At 35.7% G+C, this 21,170-nt stretch overlaps 1 protein-coding gene across 3 annotated transcripts in view; it reads left to right on the top strand.

Moving 5' to 3' along the window:
* The first annotated feature begins 14,759 nt into the window (after positions 1–14,759).
* LOC129237863 (coactosin-like protein) overlaps positions 14,760–21,170 on the top strand; it is a 35,707-nt gene continuing 29,296 nt past the window's right edge. Inside the window, exons 1-3 of one of the 3 annotated variants that reach the window (XM_054872827.1) lie at positions 14,793–14,856; positions 14,976–15,141; positions 16,477–16,774. In XM_054872827.1, coding sequence (XP_054728802.1) covers positions 16,682–16,774 — 93 coding nt within the window. In that variant the 5' untranslated portion in view covers positions 14,793–14,856; positions 14,976–15,141; positions 16,477–16,681. Of the gene's footprint in view, positions 15,142–16,476; positions 16,775–21,170 lie in introns of all 3 variants that reach the window. The other 2 variants (XM_054872828.1, XM_054872826.1) reach the window with 2 other exon arrangements.

Genomic DNA, 21,170 nt, shown 5'->3' with positions numbered 1-21,170 from the left:
GTTTTTTGTGAAACTAACTGTTTTTTCTTCGTTTTTGTTTCGAAACAGAAAGTGAAAATCATTCTGCGGTTCATTACCAGTGTTAATATAATTACATTCACATTTATTTTGAATCCCCATTTTGAAGAGAACGAAAGTGTTTGGAAACGTGACACTAATCAACACAAGATGAGAAGACACCGTTGCAAGTCGGAAGTTGTGTACGAGTACAAAGCCTCAATAACAGCGTCAATCAGTGAGACTAAAACGTAAGTAATTTTCAGCAGACGATATTCGCTTATTTAAAGTAAAGAGCTTAACAAATTTTCTGAATAACTGAAATTTGTATGTACTCGCATGTATTTACTTTTTTCATTATGTACGGAAACTTACATATAGTATGTGCCTAATTATTTCACACAAATAAATTCAATCACGTTTCTAAGTGCAACAAATTTGCATTCTTTAAATTAAATTATTCCAGTGAAGTAATTTATACGAAATATATTGTTGTTATGCATGTTGCTGTAAATGTCATAACGTTGGTTGTTGTGCTATCGTTTTATACTACATTTCTTTGCGTAGGTGTGTTATTCGCTTCGCGTATGACTAGTCATTTGCTCAGAGTCATAAGATAGCAATAGATGGTTGATAAGATACCTATGAATGTCTGTGCAACACAGCAACACTGATATGGATTTCTCTGAAGCTGAAGAAAAAACTTGTTGAACAGGCCTAGGCAATCAGAATAGCCTTTTATGGTATGCTAACGATGTTTGGTGCACGTCGCAGCACCCCTGAAAGACTCGCACGCTCTATGTAATATATGGCGTCAATCTGTGGTATTATTTCTTTTGCTTATATTGCTAAATTAATGCACATCCATAATAGTGAAATGAAGGCCAAGTAGGCAAAATTTTATTAACTTCGTGGTGAAACTGTTAAAGAGAAGTTTTAAAAACAATCAACTGAGATCTTTTTTCCAATATCGGAGTACAATTTTTAAAATAGGGGAATAAAGTGAATGTACAGTTCACAACTGGTGCATGTTTGAACTTCAAGTAAATCGTTTTTGCTTTATCTACATCAATCAAATATAAATATATCCGTATGTATGTATACGAGGGACGTTTGAAAAGTCCGTGCAAAAATAAAAATAATAAATAGTTGTTTTCGGATAAGCCATTTTTATCTTTTGACATAACCTACTTTTAGTCTTTTATACTTCGTCCAACGCTGTTCTAGTTTGGTGACCCTTTGCGAATAATAGGAGGTGTCCAAGTCTGAAAAACAGCCATTCGCTTCTGCAATTACCTCCTCGTTTGAATGAAATCTTTTTCCGCCAGCCAAATTGAGGAACAAATAGTATTCCGAGGGATCCGAGAGAGCCAACAGAATAGGGTGGATGTGAAACGAATTGGAATCCATTGATTTTACAACCACAACTGCTGAGGCGTGAGCTGAAAGGAAATATAAGTAGAAAATCGCTCGAATTCCTCGATTCAAACGAATGCCAACACAATGAAACCGATCTGGTCAAAACTTGGTGTGTGTTCTTCCAAGAGATGCTACTCTGTAAATTAATGTAACCTCGATACGCGCCAGTAGTGCCATCTTTCTGACTTTTTACGGGACCCTCGTATAAGGGTCAAGTACATTTTTCTCGACATCGTTCCTAACAGATTCGGATTCTACAGGGTCCGGCAATCGAAGTGTTACCAATAAAAAAGGTCATAAATTTAGTTTGTAAAATTACTTTTATTCAATTCAAAGTAGAAAATGTGTGACAGCAATACAAAATCAATTATACTTTAGCTCGATATGACCACCTTTTGCCTTGACTATGGCCTTGAGACGGGCCAAAACCGAATCGCAACTGCACGAATTTAACTTGCAGGTATTTTGACCGGATTTTCGCGGATAATGGCTTATTTCAGGGCCTCGAGACTGGTGAATCTCTTTGTTCGGATTTGAGAGCCATTGGATGGATGTTATGAAGTTCGGAACGTTTTTTTTAACCATTCTTAGTTCACTCCAACTTTGCCAAACGGTGCCGAGTCCTGTTGAAAGGTCCATGGTCCACCAGCGAAATGTTTGTCTGCCCACGACTTCAAAGCAAACTCCAAAAAATTTTCGCATTTACCTCGACGCCAGGCTCGATGAAAACGATTGGAGAGCGCCCATCTGCGGTTACAGCGTCCCAAACATTTCCTGTGACGGTTGCTGCCTCCTGGTGGCCAATCGATGACTCAAATTCTCGTAACCCTATCGTTTTGGGTGTTTACGAATTGCTCAATTTGAAAAATTTTCTCGTCAGAAAACACAATGTTCGGAAATTGACCGCTTTCGGCCAAGCGAAGCAACTCCTTCGCTCTCTCAAGTCTGACTTGTTGCTGTTTCGGTGTGAGATCGTGAGTCTTTTGGATCTTGTAAAGCTAAGATCTCAAAGGATCTCAAAGCTAAGATCATTTTTCAGTATGCGGTCAGATATTTTCAGTTCTTTCGCCATTTGTTTAGCACTTTGTCGGTGATTTCGCTCAAGTCGCTTCTTCATTTTTTGAACCGTTTCACGTGACGTGCAGTCTTTTGATGACCACCTCCATAGCGTTTCGCGACGCTACCAGTATCATTGTAATGAGTACTGGTACGATAAGAAAAAACTTTATTTACATTGAGGTGCTCGAGCTCACGAACAATCGCTGGTAGTGGTTTTCCAGCCAAATATAGGGTTTTTCAATAAGGGCGGGTAGATGTTGAAATGGAATAAAATGGCGTGTGTGGCACGTAGCGCCGTCCTGCTGGAACTACATGTCGTCTATGTCCATATGGTTCAATATGGGCCATAAGAAATTGGAAGGGCCACCACGTCTACCGAAAAATGGGCGCAATGCGCGCAACTTTTGCGTTAATGAACACTCATTTTGATAATAAAGTTTTATCATTTGAACGTGCTGTTCAATCGTGTAACTTGCCATGATGATTTGGCATAAGCAACTGAATAATAAACAAAAGATTTGACAGATGTCACCAAAACAAAATGGCTGCCACAGGGCGCCAAAATCGACCCGCGCCAATTGAAAAACCCTTTACAATGCAATCACACTATTACGTTTGAAATCCATTACTGATTATCTTTTTTCGCGTTTACTCTCGGCAAAATGCTTCCGCGCGCTTGTAAACAATACTCTGGACTGTCATTTAGTCAACTAACACACAGCTGAGTCTGAAGTTGGTTACACTTTAAGTGCCGGACCCTGTACATAAAATTTTTAGAAAAAAAGTTCACTAGAGCATAGCTTTAAAGTCAATTTCGGAGCACCAAAGTTATAAATGAAGCTACCTTTAATTAACACAAAAGCAATGTGAAGATTAATAGTAATAATGATTAATATTTACTAAAGTATTTATTTCTTTACTAAAATGGAAAGTTTTATTTTATTTCCATATAAAAAAATTACAGGTAGTAATTTTTTCTCTTATGATATAAAAAAATTACTTATAATTTACTTTGTAGCACCATTCAACCATTCTTTCAATAAAAAATTTATGTCAAAAATACATTTTTTCCCATACGACTTATAAAAGATTTTCGAACAGATCCTTTATATGAAAGAATATAGTATAATAAACATCGTAAGTATTATCAATAACCAACGCGATATTTAATCGGCTTTTAATTTACGCTAAAATTATACTAAAACTTAATGGACTAAAAACTGCACGCCCAATAGTTTTCTAAACACTGTCATTAAAAAAATTAAAATATTTTTCATGATTTTTTGAAACTCGCTAAATTTTTTTGAGTTTTGTACAAGGTTTGGAACCTAGATGTAAAGGGTGATCAATTTAGAGGTATCGGGTTTTAAACTGAAATAACACAATGAAAATTCAAATTGATTGGGAAATCTTTATTACTTTTGTGTATAGCCATTCATGACAATTATGTTTTAAAGTGTTAGCCGCAACTTTACGGAGCAGCCATCCGTAAACACCAATTTTGCATGACTCGCTGGAGAACTTCGGTCGGTATCTCGTGAATAACTTTTGTAAAATAAATGTTGCCAATATTATAAAAAATTAAGTGACTGAATTATGTAAGCACAAATGTATGTACATATATGCATACTTATATATATTTATGAGGTATATATCATAAATATACATATGTAGATCCAATCTTAGGAGGCTTTTAAGTGTTTGTATCCAGCTAAACTTATAAAGCTAAATCTAAATTTCTTTCATACCTTGCGAATTCGTTGTGGCATTGTAAATTTGCATTCACTGTGCCGATGTATAAGTTGCTACAATTTCTCGTACTTGAAAATATTGATGTTAAGGTTTTCAATATTTTCCGATGAGCGTCTAAACATTTTAAATTTAGGTACTTAGCCGTTCTCAGCCTCACGCGCAATGGACTTTACTAAAGAAGCCAAAATAAATGATAGATCAGCGGATCCTTAAATTTACTATAGAGTGGCTGTGTGACAGTGCCTGTTTGTCATTATGTTTCCACTTAACTAGGGGATGAATACCATATATTAAGAAAAAATTTACCATCATGAAATTATGCCTTTCTACTCAGTAAATGCAATTTTTTATATACTCGTACCTATGAACTCTAAATATACAAAAAATATTGATGCCGCAATGCTTATCTCAGTATTTTCTCTATGGAATCAGAAATAATCTGCAAATCTCTACAGGTGGAGGCATAAACGTTTCCCAATACTTTCTGCCTATTAAAGTTATGTGGAGCAATGCCTGCTACTCCGTGTAATACCGAACAATCTCAACGATTTTTGAAAGAACTAAACTGTTTGCGAAGCTCGGCTGAAAAAAAAGAATGTAAGACGTAATTTGTGAATTTGTGGTCAGAAAGTGGTACACCAATTTTTAAAGTACATTAATCTTGTCTTAAACAAAACTTGGGAAGGGTGAACTAAAACCAGCAAGATAAGCCAGGACATAATAACGGCGTACAAGGATCACTCACCGACGAAGTTGTAGGTACTACAGTCATGTAAAACTCCTAACTTGTTATGTAAAATATTAGTTTGGGGACAAATGGTTGAAAACTGTTTTATGGTCGATCTTTAGCTCCTGGGCTATGCTACGACTTCGATTATTTCTGTCATTTTATCGACCTTTTCGACATTTTCTTCGAAAATGCCTGAACGGAATCAACAAAACCAAAATTAAACGTAATTCCCTGTTACAGTATCGGCACCACAAACACCTTTCACAATTTTAGCGGCCTGATATTGTTAATGTACTGAATATTCTCTATGTTGACTTCTATCTCAACTCACAACTTAGTATAGAATGTCACCTTGACAACGAGCATAAACTTTAAAAGCCTCGAACCAAGAGTTAATATCAGATTTTGTTTTAAAATCGGTAAAACGTTTACCGAAGCATTTGAATTAATGAAAAAAGTTTATGACGATGATTGTCTATTTCTCAGGCGCATGAGTGGTTTATACGTTTCAGAGATGGTTGTGAGAACATAAATGACAATGAACATACGGGTCGCTCAAAATTAGTAATCACCGAAAACTCCATCGAAATTTATCGTAAATTTATCAAAAATGAACCGAAATCATCGTTGAAATTCATGGAATCGGAGTTGAATATCTCCAAAACATCAATTTATCGCATTTCAAACTGATCATTAAAGAGGCGAGAAAATGCGAGAACTTCCTTTACAACATTGTAACTGGTAATGAAACGCAATGCTTTCAACATGAACCTGAAACTCAGCGTCAAAGCGCCTAATGGAAGTCCCCAGACGAGCCACCACCCAAAACATCGCGTTTGGAGAAGTTAAAAATCAAGTCGATGCTCATTTGTTTTTACGATTCCAAGGGAATTGTTCACAAGAACTTCGTGCCGAACCGTCATTACAATTTTCTATATGGCGTTTTGAAGCGTTTGTGGCATCGCATTCGTCAAATTCGCCCTGATATCGCGAAGGAGCGCTTATTGCAAGGTAATGCACCATCTCATCGATTCACTCTTGTGACTGATTTTTTGAATAGAAATCGCATTTTATCCATCAATCACTCACTGCATTCGCCTTATATGGCTCTTTGTGACTTCTACCTATTCGGAAAATTGCATTTGGCCATGAAAGGAAAACGTTTTGCGTCCGTAGAGGTCATCCAAGAGGCTTGCACCGACATCCTGAAGGACATTCCGGTCAATGACCTGAAACACTCTTTCGAAAAGCTTTTAGTTAGCGCCAAACCACTGATCGAGGCCAGAGGGGACTATTTTAAAAAAAGACACTCGAAGTTATAGGAACAAAGCTGCTGTCGTTTCTATTTTAGCTCAGTCTTGTTTATTTTGGACTTCACCTTGTAGTTGTAAAATGGATTTCCAGCATTCTTATTTTAAATTTTAATTATTAACTACAATATTTTTTTTTATTTTGTTACATTTTTTTAGAAGAAAATCTATGCTTATGGTTCTTGGCCACAAGAAATTCAATTTCGACATTTATATAGTTCAAAACACAAGTTATAAATACTATTATATTTGTTGTTGTGCCCTCTACATTTCAATGAATGACAGCTCGTCATCTATATGATGCATTGGAAAAATCTAAAGCAACTGTGCCATGGACCTCAACTGACTTGCAGACATGGCAATTGAATTAATGTGAAAAACTACAGGTTGAGACTGATGCTGTGCTATTTAATGGAGTGGTTTGAATAAAATGAATATCAAAAGTTAATGTTTCGTATACAAAAACCACATCTTTGGAAAAAAAATTGTATAAAAAGAAACTTATGGGGGATTAATAATTTATATTAAAACTCCATTTCAGCACCACGATTCTATGCGCTTTTTGTTCTAAATTGCCAATGGGATGCCTTATACTGCACATAAAGCAATTAATCTCAGTGAACGGTTCATATCTACGAATCAAACAGATGAGACTCAATTGTGATATATAATATAAGTCCATTTATGTAAATAGTATTTCCAGCAGTAATACATATATATGTACGCATGTAAATATTCATGTATGCAGTAAAATGTAGCTCATATACTTCAATAGTTGACGCGCATGTGTATGTATCTGCGCTTACCGCCCTCAACAATTAATTGTCTTGAATCCGTAAAAACATTTAGCAACACTGTTCAAATATAACTGCAAAACGCAAGCGGAAAGAAAAGTTTTTGATTAATAGAAAAATGTATATTGACACACATGTCGTGATTGTTTTCAAAATTCTGAAAGTGTGCTGCTCGATATGAACGTACATCTCCCCTGCAAAAACACAAGAGTTGACACAATCTCTTCTTTTATGCTGTGTAAAAAATGCATGGCGATATCTCTTAATATTTAGTATCGCACGAGATGAAAATATGACTTTACTTAGGAGGGCATAGTGGTATGTACATTGAAAACTTTGAAGCCATTTTTCTCAACATTTTAGTTTTTTGCATTATGACAAAATGCGCGATATGTTCATCAATCAAAACAAAAACTATCAAGCACTACATGCAAATACATATTTACATTAGCAGGTCATACATATTTACAACAAAAGGCATATACATATGTATGTATCTTCTGCTCAAATATGAACGAGACGTTATCAATAAAACGGTCTGCGGATGACATATGGCAAAAATAAATTTTTTGTTTTTTGGTAGGACTGTTATAAGCTTACATGGCAAATTTCAGCGTGATATGTCACATAGTTTGTTTTCTGTGCTACTGTAAACAAGTCAAGCTCGTCTCGTTCATATTTGAGTAGAAGGTATGTACGTATATGGTGGCGCAAAATTAAGCATCCAATTTAGTTTTTGAATAATTTTTTTACTAAACCAAAAAAACAATAATTTAAGTGATAGAAGTACTTTGTCGTTTGAGCGCTTCATTGCTTGTCTGCAGCCGTCCAGTTCACAAGTGTCAAATATGATTAACATAGGGCGCCATTTGCAAAAACTATAAATCTTCCTATAGGGTGATTCATTTGATGGCATTGAATAATAATTTATATATTGTACATATGTATGTATGCTCACATATTTCTTATGATTGGTATAGTTCCTTAAATATTTGTATTGCATCTTAAAAACGGGTTTTTCGTTGTTTGTATATGTAAGTAGTTAGCCACTTAATTTTTGATCAATTAAAACCTGCGTTATTTTCACTGAAAATCGTTAAACAAACATGAAAATATCAATAACAACAACAAAAGTCAAATACACAATAAACATGACAAACTTCATTATCAGTGCCAGACACAAATATACTCACACAAACACATCACCAAAATCAAACAACAACAGCAATAAGGCGCTTCATTATAAAATGCATACATATGCACTCATATGTACATAGTTAAGTCTGTATGCGTTTGTTGGCAGACTCATACAAATAACAAAAATGTTAGTGGCGATAGCACTAACAATCCCTAACGAATGTGCCCACACACATACGAGTATATATTTCAACAACAAAACCAACTGAAAATGCAAACAACACTCGGAAACTATTTACATGTATATGTGCTTGTGCATAAGTAAACTTCGGTGTCTGCAATGCGGGATTCTATCAAATGGTGGTGTAGGTTGCAAAATACAGGGTAATCACGCTTGGACAGGAATCCCAGTGAAGGATTATGCGCGGTGTTAAAATCACTTTCACTCAAATTCATATACGGACACACTCGTCCCTGTAGGAACTAGTTTCGACATATAGCAAAACAAAAAGGTCGACAAATTAATTGAAACCGCTAAATGATATAACACTGAATTTTAAGAAAAAGAGCTTTTTCATCGCAGAAATACACTCGGAGGTTTGCCATTGCCTGCCGAGTGGCGACCGCTCCTAGAAAAAACTTTTTCTTCATTTTGGTCTTTCACCGAGATTCGAACCTACGTTCTCTCTGAATAACGAATGATAGTCACGCACCAACCCATTCGGCTACGGCTACTATTCAACTAACTTCCATAAAATACGTGATTACTGTGTACAGTATACAAGTGTAACTAAATTTTAATCTTCACATAAAGAATTCAATGATCCATAAGTTACTGAAAGGGCTTTCTACAGGGTCAGTAAAACCGGTAATCTGGACCCCGTCATATCAAATGCGCAGTATTCATTTTTTTCCTTAAGATATTTTTTTAGAAACTCGCTATATGATACAGTGCTCGTCTAAAACTTATTAATCTTCCCCCTCTTGTGAGTAATATTTATAGTCAAAATGCTAAGTGCTCCATTTTTTCCGGTTAATCTACCCTTGAAATTCGCTCTGAAGTATCCACACGCTTTAGGTGTATTTTTTGAAAACCATGTAAAAGGAATCACAATCTTAATGAACCATTTCGACTTTAATGCCAAGATTTTAACTCTTATTTCAGCTTTTTGATGTATTGTACTCAATTTATACCACTAAGAAAACAGTACTTTCCGCTCTCAATAAATGGTTGAAGATGACATGTCAGCTGATGAAATTTTTCTGTATCTGAGTGGTTCTAGATCTCAAAAGTCAAAATTAAAATGATATAAAAAATATTGTACAATTGGTTAGCACGATACGTAGCCATTTCGTTTAGTTTGGAATGAATTTTTGAAGAAAAAAATACCAACTCAATGAAAGGTAGCAGATTCAAGGCAAAAAAATACTTTAGACATGAAAACTTAACCTTCAAATTCTTATTCAAAGCAAGCTTCTTCGTGGCTGAAGGAATCTTTTGAAACTTAACACCTTTCTCCTCTTAATTTCATCTTATCTTCTTCTTCTTCTTAATTGGCGCGATAACCGCTTACGCGATTTTGGCCGAGTTTAACAAAGCGCGCCAGTCGTTTCTTTCTCGTGCTAACCGGCGCCAATTGGACACACCAAGTGAAGCCAAGTCCTTCTCCACCTGATCTTTCCACCGCAGAGGAGGTCTTCCTCTTCCTCTGCTACCACCAGCTGGTACCGCATCGAATACTTTCAAAGCCGGAGCGTTTGTATCCATTCGGACGACATGACCCAGCCAACGTAGCAGCTGGATCTTTATTCGCTGCGCTATGTCTATGTCGTCGTAAAGCTCATACAGCTCATCGTTCCATCGTCTGCGATATTCGCCGTTGCCAACGTGCAAAGGTCCAAAAATCTTACGCAGAATCTTTCTCTCGAACACTCCAAGCGTCGCTTCATCGGATGTTGTCATCGTCCAAGCTTCTGCGCCATACGTTAGGACGGGCATGATGAGAGTCTTGTAGAGTGTTAGTTTTGTTCGTCGAGAGAGGACTTTACTGCTCAGTTGCCTACTTAGTCCAAAGTAGCACTTGTTGGCAAGAGAGATTCTACGTTGGATTTCAAGGCTGACATTGTTGTCGGTGTTAATGCTGGTTCCTAAATAAACGAAGTCTTTTACAACCTCGAAATTATAACTGTCTACAGTGACGTGTGTGCCGATACGCGAGTGCGCCGACTGTTTGTTTGATGACAGGAGGTACTTCGTTTTGCCCCCGTTCACCACCAGACCCATTCGCTTTGCCTCTTTATCCACTTTGGAGAAGGCAGAACTAACAGCGCGGTTATTAAGGCCGATGATATCGATATCATCGGCATACGCCAACAATTGTACGCTCTTATAAAATACAGAGAGCTGAAAAAGGAAGAGAGACGTATTATCCGACAGAAGAAACGAGAGGCCGAAATACGTGAGTGCGAGGAGCTTGAGATGCTGGTCAATAGGAACAACGCCGAAATTTCATCTTATAAATACTTTATATTGAATGATTTTTTTCAGAAACATGGTACTTTTTGTGTACACATTTATAGCATAGACGGGTTCAATATCCATAAAGCTGTAAACTACTCTGTTCGCACCTAATTAGCAATATTTATAACACAGTGCGACATCAAAAATCAAACCGCACCGGACCTTTTTTTTCCGAAAATATACCTATTCAATAGCAAAACCCTCGCTGGGTTTTTAAAAGTTAGCTCGATTTTTTTTTTATTGCGTTTTGAAGTTTTCTATTTTCATGAGATTTTGGAGTTTTATCTGTACGCTAAATTTGACTTATAAATTTTAGTCAACAATTGTCGACAGAATCAGATGAGCAAGGACCATCAAACTGCGATGCCATTTGAGTCAAGATACCGAGGAAAACGAGCTCCAGGTGTCATACTAGCCGAAATATGTTGGTGGAGTAAACATATTTTTCAATACGACCAGGAAGAAAATGAAGGAAAATGGAGTAACCAGGAGGAAAAAGAATATGAGGTAGAAGAAGAAGAGACAGACATGGATTCTTTACTGATGAATCTGATTACTCTGATAATGATGATGTTGAAATTCAATCATTGTCGAAAAGAGCTCGTCTCTAAGGTTTTAGTACGTAAAAATTCTTTATTTTAATAAAAAAATAAAAAATTATAAGAATTCAAGTCTATATTCTTTTTACTTAATCTATTTAATATTTTTACCTACAGAGTTTTTAGATATTTAAAAAAAAATTTAAAGCAGAGTATAAAAAAATTATTTTTATGAAGAAAAATCTTGTTAAAAATTTATTTTTTTAGAAAATAACAAACTTAAAGTTCAGTTTTATGTTTTTATCTTATAAATGACTTTTTTAGTACATTTTGCAACATTTTTGCTAGAAGAAATAGTGAGAAATTTTAATTATTTTCATAATTACAGTAAAAAATGGTAAAAACATACAATTTTTCGAAATTTTGGTATTCAAAATTGCGTATTGAGATATAGGTTCTTCTCAAAATAAGTTTATTTGTACATGTACGAAATTTCTGCATCAAGCTATGACAAAATAAATCGATTAAATCAAACAAAGGTCGATTTATAAGTCAAATTTAGCGTACAGGTAAAACTCCAAAATCTCATGAAAATAGAAATCTTCAAAACGCTATAAAAAAAATCGAGCTAACTTTTAAAAACACAGCGAGGGTTTTGCTATTGAATAGGTATATTTTCAGAAAAAAAAGGTCCGGTGTGGTTTGATTTTGATGACCCCAAAATTGTCGCACAGTGTAAGTGTTCTCATTAAAACTAAATTTGTATGTATTTGGTGCGCAACTAAATTCTCGCTGTTTTTTTGATGAAAATATTGGTAGCATTTATTCTGAAGATATGGTTACAAGTGAATCATTGAAAGTATTGCCCATTGCTGGCTATTACTTATTCCCATCTTTCTGGTAGATCTCGTATACCGTCGCGGTAAAACTTTTCATCTTTTGAGGCTATCCACGGATCAAGCCATTTTTTGATACCTTCCTATGAATGGAACTGCTGGTCAGCTAGACCATGTGCCATCGATCGGAACAGGTGATAATCGGACGGCGCAATATCTGTAGAATATGGCGGGTGGGGTAGGATTTCCCATTTCAGTGTTTCCAGGTAGATTTTAACGGGTTTGGCAACAGTTCAACATAAATAACACAAACTTGGTCCCACCAAATACATAGCATAACCTGCGGTCGTCAACATTAAAGTCGCCGTCTTTGAACCGACGGAACCAATCTCGGCACGTTGTTTCACTTAAAGCAGTATCTCCGCAAACTTTTTGTAGCTCTCAATGCGCTTCAGCCGCCGATTTTTCGTATGAAAGAGGAAAATCAACACTTCACGCAAATGACGATTATTCCGCACAAAATCAGACATTTTCAGAAAACCAAAAGTATATGATACCAAAACGAAATCAGTAATGTGTCGAAGCAGTTTGTTTACCATATGTCTAAGCTTGATTTATGACGTTTAGGTTATGTTAGAATGAACTAGCACACACTGCTGGCGGCATCTACTGACAAACAGCGTGAACTTAGTTGCGCACCTAATAAATGTTTACTTTGCAAAGTATTTGTAGACAAATTTATATTTGATTCGATACCAATAGAAATTTTATTTCATAAGCAGCTCACTCAGCTTCTCTTTACCAGTTTTCTATACGCATTCATTTTACACAAACCTAAACAAAATAATTAATAAATTAATAGAAAGGATTTCACCATACATATACGGTGAATGCTGCTGAAGTGACAGCCTTTGGCCGGATATGAATCCGGGTCGTTCCGGTTACGTAGAACCGACTGTCGTGGGAACAGACAAAGATCTCTCTACTGTTGCTGTTGCGTCTTGCAACATTAATTTGCTTACTTTGTTATGGTCAATGTTCATATTCCCGTAAATTATAATTGATTAGAATTGTTTAGAGTATTTTATTAAAGTTGTTTGTGTCTATATTAAAAAGTTACTGAAAGCTTTTGCTAATGAAATTTTAAGAGCTGATCGCTTTCTTTTACTTCTCTCGAAAATAAGAAATTTCTATGGTTTAGCTATACAACTTTCCGTTCAAGGTGCCATCAGGAGACAATGTATTTGCTGCACACAAATGTGAAGAATTTGGGGTCCCTTGTTCTAAATTATACCATTCAAAAATAAAAATAGATACCCTTTAACCAGTCTTCATTTAGACGATTTTACCATAAGTAGTGTTTAAATCTAGGTTGAAATTATTTATACCGGTTATAAGTTGGAAGTCAACTTAAGAGATTTTTCATCTAATCATATTTCCTATATTTTGAACAACGCCCCAACATTTTCTTTCAGCACATTTTTAGTTGTATTCAAATTAAATCGCTCATTGATATTTTTTTGATAACCATATTTGGGTTGGAAAAGTTGCATAAAATTGTAAGTTTCTAGATCACTATCGAATTTATCAATCCCACCATCTGCAATTACGTCAGAGTCAAATTTGAGCCATGACGCAATATCTGAGAGCCAAGTGACGCAGTCGCGGCAAACCTTTCCTATAGGGTCGGGCATACTCCCACAAATCTATGCACACGGAAGCAAATATTGATATGCATGTACTTGAGTGTGAGTAAGTGCATACATACATGCATATATTTGAGTAAATGTGTGAAAATGTAGGAGTGATATGTACATACATATATCTATATATCTATGCAGATATTTGCGTCAGCTGGTGAATTGTAAAGTGTGCAATCGTCCTTTTGTACTCGCCTTTATGCCTTTGCATACTCATATCTACACACATATCTATACATGAATGTGTTGTATGCATATGCAAGCAAACAACCGTATGTACATATTTATGTAGATAAATGCAAATTTACATGTAGCCATATTACACACATACATACATATAATATAAGTATGTATGCGCATTACTCTCGAGCCGGTTAACCCTTAAGCGAGGAAAGGCATGGCATTCCATGCAGTTGCTGATACCACACCACCAACACGTGTATTGTCGTAGATATTCTTGCGCTATTGTTGTGCTTGTTTTTGTTGTTAAGTCTGTTGTTGCCTTATTTTGCCAGTTGTAGTTTTTCTGCTTTCTTTTTTTATTCGGTTGGAATTGTTGCAGTTTTGTTGTCGTTTTTGCTTTTATTTAGCGTCAAGTTTTCGATGCCACACCAAGTGTTCATTTTGAGTCACTTGTTATGCACATACCTACACACAAAGATTAGCTTGCATACATATATACATATATGCAGATATTGCATTTGTATGAGTGTGTGCATGCTGTAGGCAATACGAAGTGCCGGCATTCGCTATCGCTGATACTCCACTGACGCTCTGCTGCGCTCTTCGTTAGCGCTCCACTCCACTCCAACCACTCCTCTTCGCCCCACTTTGCCCTTGGGCGGTTTTGCTGCTGATATGGTGAATGTTGCTGTGGTTGCTTTTATCGTTGTTATTGCTGCTGCTGTTGCTGTGTCTGATTCAGCTTGCTCGCTTCGCGGAGGTGCAGCTCTCTGCCAACCGGCCAACCCGTCACAAGCCAATAGTTTAAGTTGCTCCAACTTCACTCGTTCGAATCGTAGTCGAGAGCAACAACCCGCCGGAGTCGGACGCATTTCTGTGGTATCATCTTGTTTTGTCGCTATTCATACTATACAACATCTGTATATATATTTTTCGCTGAACGTCGCGAAGTCGGTATATTTGCAGACAAGAATATTTCTTAATTTTTTTTTTTGTAGAATCATTTTTTGCTTCAAACATTTACCTTTCAACGAAATTCGAAATTAAAACTAATTACTGTGTGCTAAACGTAGGTGCTGAAGCTTGCATACATATACAAGCGTAAATAATTTGCCAAAAATACAATTAACAAAAACGTTACAAAACGTGACTACAAGAATCGAGGTGAATAGATTTTTAATGTCAAGCTTTTAAATTCTCGGAAAGTGGGAAATAGTAACTGATGTTACTGTTCAAGTATTATAATCTTTCTTCTCAAAGTGTGTGTGTGTATGTTATTTTATAAGCAGCTCATTAAGTTGCATGCTTAATCTGTAAACCTTAATATTACGAAGAGCATTTGCTAATACAAAATTTTGAAATATAGTAAAAAGTTTATGTTCGATTGGATAAATTAAAACAAACAAAAGAAAAAATCACTGTGTCCTAGTAAATCCTGAAAAGCGTAACTGAAACCCAACCCATTGTCGCTGTCTGCTGTCACAGTGTGCATGCCTGTACACACATACTTGTGCACATGTACATGCATATAGACGTCCAGTTGCGAACTTACATACATTGTGTCTTATTTGAAGAAATTCATATCAGCAAAAGCAGATACGCGAAACAAGTTTTACCATCACTCGCGCTTCTTTCCATGGAGTACATACATATTTACATCAATTTTTCCTTTTTTGCAATTCTGTTTAAGCAATATACCATGCACTCTTCGTAATCATAATGGTTGTAAAATTGAACTAACTGTAGTTTTGCAAAAATTATTTCGCTAATGATGAATTTGATCCTTTTTTCAAATGCGAATTTCTTTATTTTTCCTGTTATAGCGGAGTGGCGCAATTTAACTAAACGTAAATGGAAAATTCATTCTTAAGATAAGGTGTTAACAAATGTTTCTCTATAACAAAAATATTTATTTTGTGCCTATTTTTCAGTTAAAAAATTTATTTTTGGTCAAACGACAGCTTTTTTACGGTTTTTGGCCCGAAAAAAAGGAAACTCATTTCCTACAAAAAATTACTTTTGAGTCCACCGAGTGTGATTAAAATGACAATTTGCTTAACCAGATTGGCTGGTAGTCAAAAATTCAAAATTACATTACAAATCTCAAATAACAATTGCAAATATATTACAATTACATTTTTTGAAAAAGATATGCACATTTTCGAAAAAGAGAATTAAACAGAATTAACGAGCTACTTAACTTCAAAGGAATTTTTTCGTAACCTTTCGCAAAGAGTTCTTAAAATTCTTGAATACACAAAAATATTTTGCACCATAAGCATTGTTTTCCTTTTGCTAGTCCATGTTGCACTAAATGTTGTAAATGGCATAAAATCGTTGGCTTCGGACAAACTTAAATTTCTTCTACGGCAACCAGAATTTATAGATATTTTCTCGCTAAATTATTTAAATTCACAATCATTATAGTTAATTGTTATTGCACTTATTATAATTTTTCTTAAATTCAACTTTCACAAATTTCAATTTTATTCCATGTAGTGTGCGCCATCGATACCCATATAGCGTTCGCTCAAATAGACTCACCTGGCCACATCCAGTAAATAAAGCAATCGAGAACCAACCACAAAAACAACTCCTAATACAAGACAGTTCAGTGATTGCCGAAGTAACAAAACTACCTGAAACCGTCACCAATAATCGCCGCAGCAGCAACACCAACAAAAAATACAGAAACAACGATAATATGGCTGAAGTTGAAGTAGAGCAAATCGTTGAAGTCACAGATGAAGTGGCCAAGGATGAAGAGGTGGACGAAGTCGAGGACCAGCCACGAAAGGTAAGTGTAGACAGCAGTGCTGCTGACTTTGAACTTGAAGTGGTGGATGAAGTTGATGGGGAAGATGAGTCTGCTGAAGCAGACGAAGAAGATGATGAAGAGGTGGTGGTAGAAGAAGAAGAAGAAGTAAGTGAAGAGGAGCCGATGGAATTGGCGTTGTTTAGTGGAGAAGCAATTGAGGAGGTAGAAGATGAAGAAGAAGAGGAAGAAGTAGAAGGGAAATTTGAAGAAGAAGAAGAGGAAGAAGAAGAAGAAGAAGAAGAGGAAGAACCTGCTGAGGATGAGGAGCCAGCAGAAGATGAAGAAGAAGCTGAAGAAGAACAAGCGGAAGAAGAGGAAGAACCAGCAGAAGATGAAGAAGAAGAGGAAGAACCTGCTGAGGAGGAAGAATCAGCAGAAGATGAAGAAGAAGAGGAAGAACCTGCTGAGGAGGAAGAACCAGCAGAAGATGAAGAAGAAGAGGAAGAACCTGCTGAGGAGAACGATCCAGCAGAAGATGAGGAGGAACCTACTGAGGAAGAAGAGCCAGCAGAAGATGAAGAAGAAGAGGAGGAACCTGCTGAAGAGGAAGAACCAGCAGGAGATGAAGAAGAAGAGGAAGAACCTGCTGAGGAGGAAGAGCCTGCAGAAGATAAAGAAGAAGAGGAAGAACCTGCTGAGGAGGAAGAACCAACAGAAGATGAAGAAGAAGACGAAGAACCTGCTGAGGAGGAAGAACCAGCAGGAGATGAAGAAGAAGAGGAAGAACCTGCTGAGGAGGAAGAGCCAGCAGAAGATGAAGAAGAAGACGAAGAACCTGCTGAGGAGGAAGAACCAGCAGAAGATGAAGAAGAAGAGGAGGAACCTGCTGAGGAGGAAGAACCAGCAGGAGATGAAGAAGAAGAGGAAGAACCTGCTGAGGAGGAAGAGCCAGCAGAAGATGAAGAAGAAGACGAAGAACCTGCTGAGGAGGAAGAACCAGCAAAAGATGAAGAAGAAGAGGAAGAACCTGCTGAGGAGGAAGAACCAGCAGAAGATGAAGAAGAAGAAGAAGAACCTGTCGAGGAGGAAGAACCAGCAGAAGATGAAGAAGAAGAGGAGGAACCTACTGAAGAGGAAGAACCAGCAGAAGATGAAGAAGAAGAGGAAGAACCTGCTGAGGAGGAAGAACCAGCAGAAGATGAAGAAGAAGACGAAGAACCAGCTGAGGAAGAAGAACCAGCAGAAGATGAAGAAGAAGAGGAAGAACCTGCTGAGGAGGAAGAACCAGCAGAAGATGAAGAAGAAGATGCGGAATCTGCTGAGGAGGAGGAACCTGCAGAAGATGAAGAAGGAGACGAAGAACCTGCTGAGGAGGAAGAACCAGCAGAAGATGAAGAAGAAGAGGAAGAGCCTGCTGAGGAGGAAGAACCTGCTGAGGAGGAAGAACCAGCAGAAGATGAAGAAGAAGAGGAAGAAGAAGAGGAAGAACCTGCTGAGGAGGAAGAACCAGCAGAAGATGAAGAAGAAGAGGAGGAACCTGTTGAAGAGGAAGAACCAGCAGGAGATGAAGAAGAAGAGGAAGAACCTGCTGAGGAGGAAGAGCCAGCAGAAGATGAAGAAGAAGAACTTGCTGAGGAGGAAGAACCAGCAGAAGATGAAGAAGAAGAGGAAGAACCTGCTGAGGAAGAAGAACCAGCAGGAAATGAAGAAGAAGATGAGGAACCTGCTGAAGATGAAGAACCAGCAGAAGAGGAGGAAGAACCTGCGAAGGATGAGGAACCAGCAGAAGATGAAGAACAGTTAGAAGAAGAACCATTAGCAGAAGATCCTGCTCAAGAATCTACTGCAGTAGAAGATGATGGTGTTGAATCGCGAAGCGAAATCGATGAAGAGCAAATTCAAGCCATTCGAGCTTTGGATGCAGTTTTAGATGAGGAAGAACAAGAAGAAGAATTACTTGAAGATGAGGAAAAAGAAGAAGTAGAAGAAGACACAGATGTTGAATCAGTGGTAGAAAATGTAGAGGTAGAAGATTTAGCACAATTAGAAGAGGCTGAAGAGCATGAAGAAGTAGCAGAACCGGTATTGGAGGTAGTCGAAGAAGAGGTGGAAGTCGAAGATGGTGAGGTAGAAACGTTGAGTGAAAGGGTCAATGGAGAGTATGAGTCACAAACGGTAAGTGAAAACAACAATAAAGTAAAAGAAGTAGAAGAAGAAGATGACGATGACGATGAGGAGGAGGACAACGTGCAAAAGTTCGAGTGCCGGCCACGAAGGGTAAGTCAGAATGTCAAGACAAAAATACCACCATTTAATAAACATGCAAGAACATATAATTTAACATACTCGTATCCATATACATACACATATAGCATAAATGCATACATTACAAATAGTTATCATTTTTATATTACGCTAGACGGAAAATGCATATTCAAAAATGTACATACATACATATGTAGTTATATACAAATATACACTTATATTATGCAAAATTACACTATGTGCAGCAAATCCCGATAGTACTCATCTTAAGGACAATAACACTCTGACATTTACGAGTGGCCACTTGAATGCTTAAAGCTCATATTTTTCGAAACGTGTAATTCAAAGGTACGATGTAGATTTATTAGTGCCTACATACATACATGCGTACTTGCTTTTGTATGTATAAATATGTCTGCTGCATGGCATTATCTGCATCTTGGGACCGCGTGAGCTCAGTCAGTTAGGGACACAAAATGTTTTAAGAGACTGAAAAAAACGCAGAAATGGAGTGTTTAGCAAGAAAAATTAAAGTTAGCAAATGTAAGGGTAAATGTGTGGATTTCCGGCATTACTTTTGATGCATTATTTAATTGGCTTAGTTAATTTGAAAATTAAATTTATGTAAGTGCTTTTAAATGCAGTTATAGATATTTGATATGATGATCCATGAGAATCTAAGTATGTATTATTTATTGAATTTATTGCACAATGTTTTTCAAAAATGACAAAAAAAGAGATTTCAACGAACAGTTACAATTTTTCTCAAATAATTTTTAAAAGCATATTTTATCAAAACAAATTAAAAAAATGATAAAAATGTTCTAAGGAACTTCTTTATTTCACTTCACTTCCAAAAGCTTGATACCATAATTTTCATCTCAAAATTTTAATTTTTTTTAATTTTCCTGTTTAGTTCTTACTAAAAAATGTTTTCTAAAAATTTTAAACGAAAGGTAATAATCTTTTTCAAATAATTTTTTACAAAGCAAATAATTTTTTACTGCAGCTATTTTACTTCAAAAAGCTTAATACTACAATTTCCAACATTGAAAAGAGCTCAAAATTTAAATCTTTTTTTTAATTTTCCGGTTTAGTTCTTACTAAAAAATGTTTTCTAAAAAATTTAAACGAAAGGAAATAATTTTTTTCTCAAATAATTTTTTACAATGCATATTTTATCAAAAAATGCAGATTAAAAAAAATTTGTTAAAAATTCATAACTCTTTTTGAGCGACCCAAAACTATTTTACTTCAAAAAGATTATACCGTGATTTTCAAAATGGAAAAATCTCCAATTTTTTAAGTTTTTTTTTCAAAAAATTTCCAGTTTAATTCTTCTTAAAAAAAATATTTTCTAAAAATTTGCAACGAAAGGTAAACATTTTTTTCTCAAATAATTTTTTAAAAAGCATATTTATCAAAAAATGCATATTCAAAAAAATTTGAAAAATTCATACAAATTTTTGAACGGACCGAAGCTATTTCTTTTCAAAAAGTTGTTGTTACTAAAAAAATCAGTTGCTATCGGTTACTATTTCGGTTGTTCTTACTAAAAAAATGTTTTCCGAAAATTTACAACAAAAGGTTATAATTTTTTTCTCAAAGAATTTTTTAGAAAGCATATTTTACCAAAAATATTTTCAAAATCCATACAAATTTTTGAACGAACCGAAGCTATTTCACTTCAAAATTGAATTAATCATAAGAGTATTTTCAAATAATCTTTTCAACTTTGAATTAATCTCAAAATTTTTAAATTAATTAAATTAAAAAAAAATGTGTAATTCATATTAAAATAACCGAAGCTATTTAACTTCAAAAAGCTTTATACCATAATTTTCAATATTGAATAAGTTAAAAATTATTAAATTTTTTTCAAAAATTTTCCAGTTTGGTTTTTACTAACAAAATTTGTTTCCCAAAATTTTCAACGAAAAATTACAATTTTTCTCAAATAATTTTTGACAAAGCTTTGTTTATATATATTTTTTTTAATTCATATAAATATCTAAAAAAAACCGAAGTTATTTCACTTCAAAGAGCTTTGTACTATAATTTTTAACACTGGATACATCTCAAAATTATCAAATTATTTTTAAAAGTTACCAAGTCTAATTTTTAAAATAAACAGCAAAAACTGTTTAAATGCTTAAATGAACCGAAAACA

Source organism: Anastrepha obliqua, chromosome 2, assembly GCF_027943255.1.
Source record: "Anastrepha obliqua isolate idAnaObli1 chromosome 2, idAnaObli1_1.0, whole genome shotgun sequence".
In the NCBI taxonomy this organism is placed as follows: domain Eukaryota; kingdom Metazoa; phylum Arthropoda; class Insecta; order Diptera; family Tephritidae; genus Anastrepha; species Anastrepha obliqua.
This window is presented reverse-complemented; position numbering and strand designations above follow the sequence as displayed.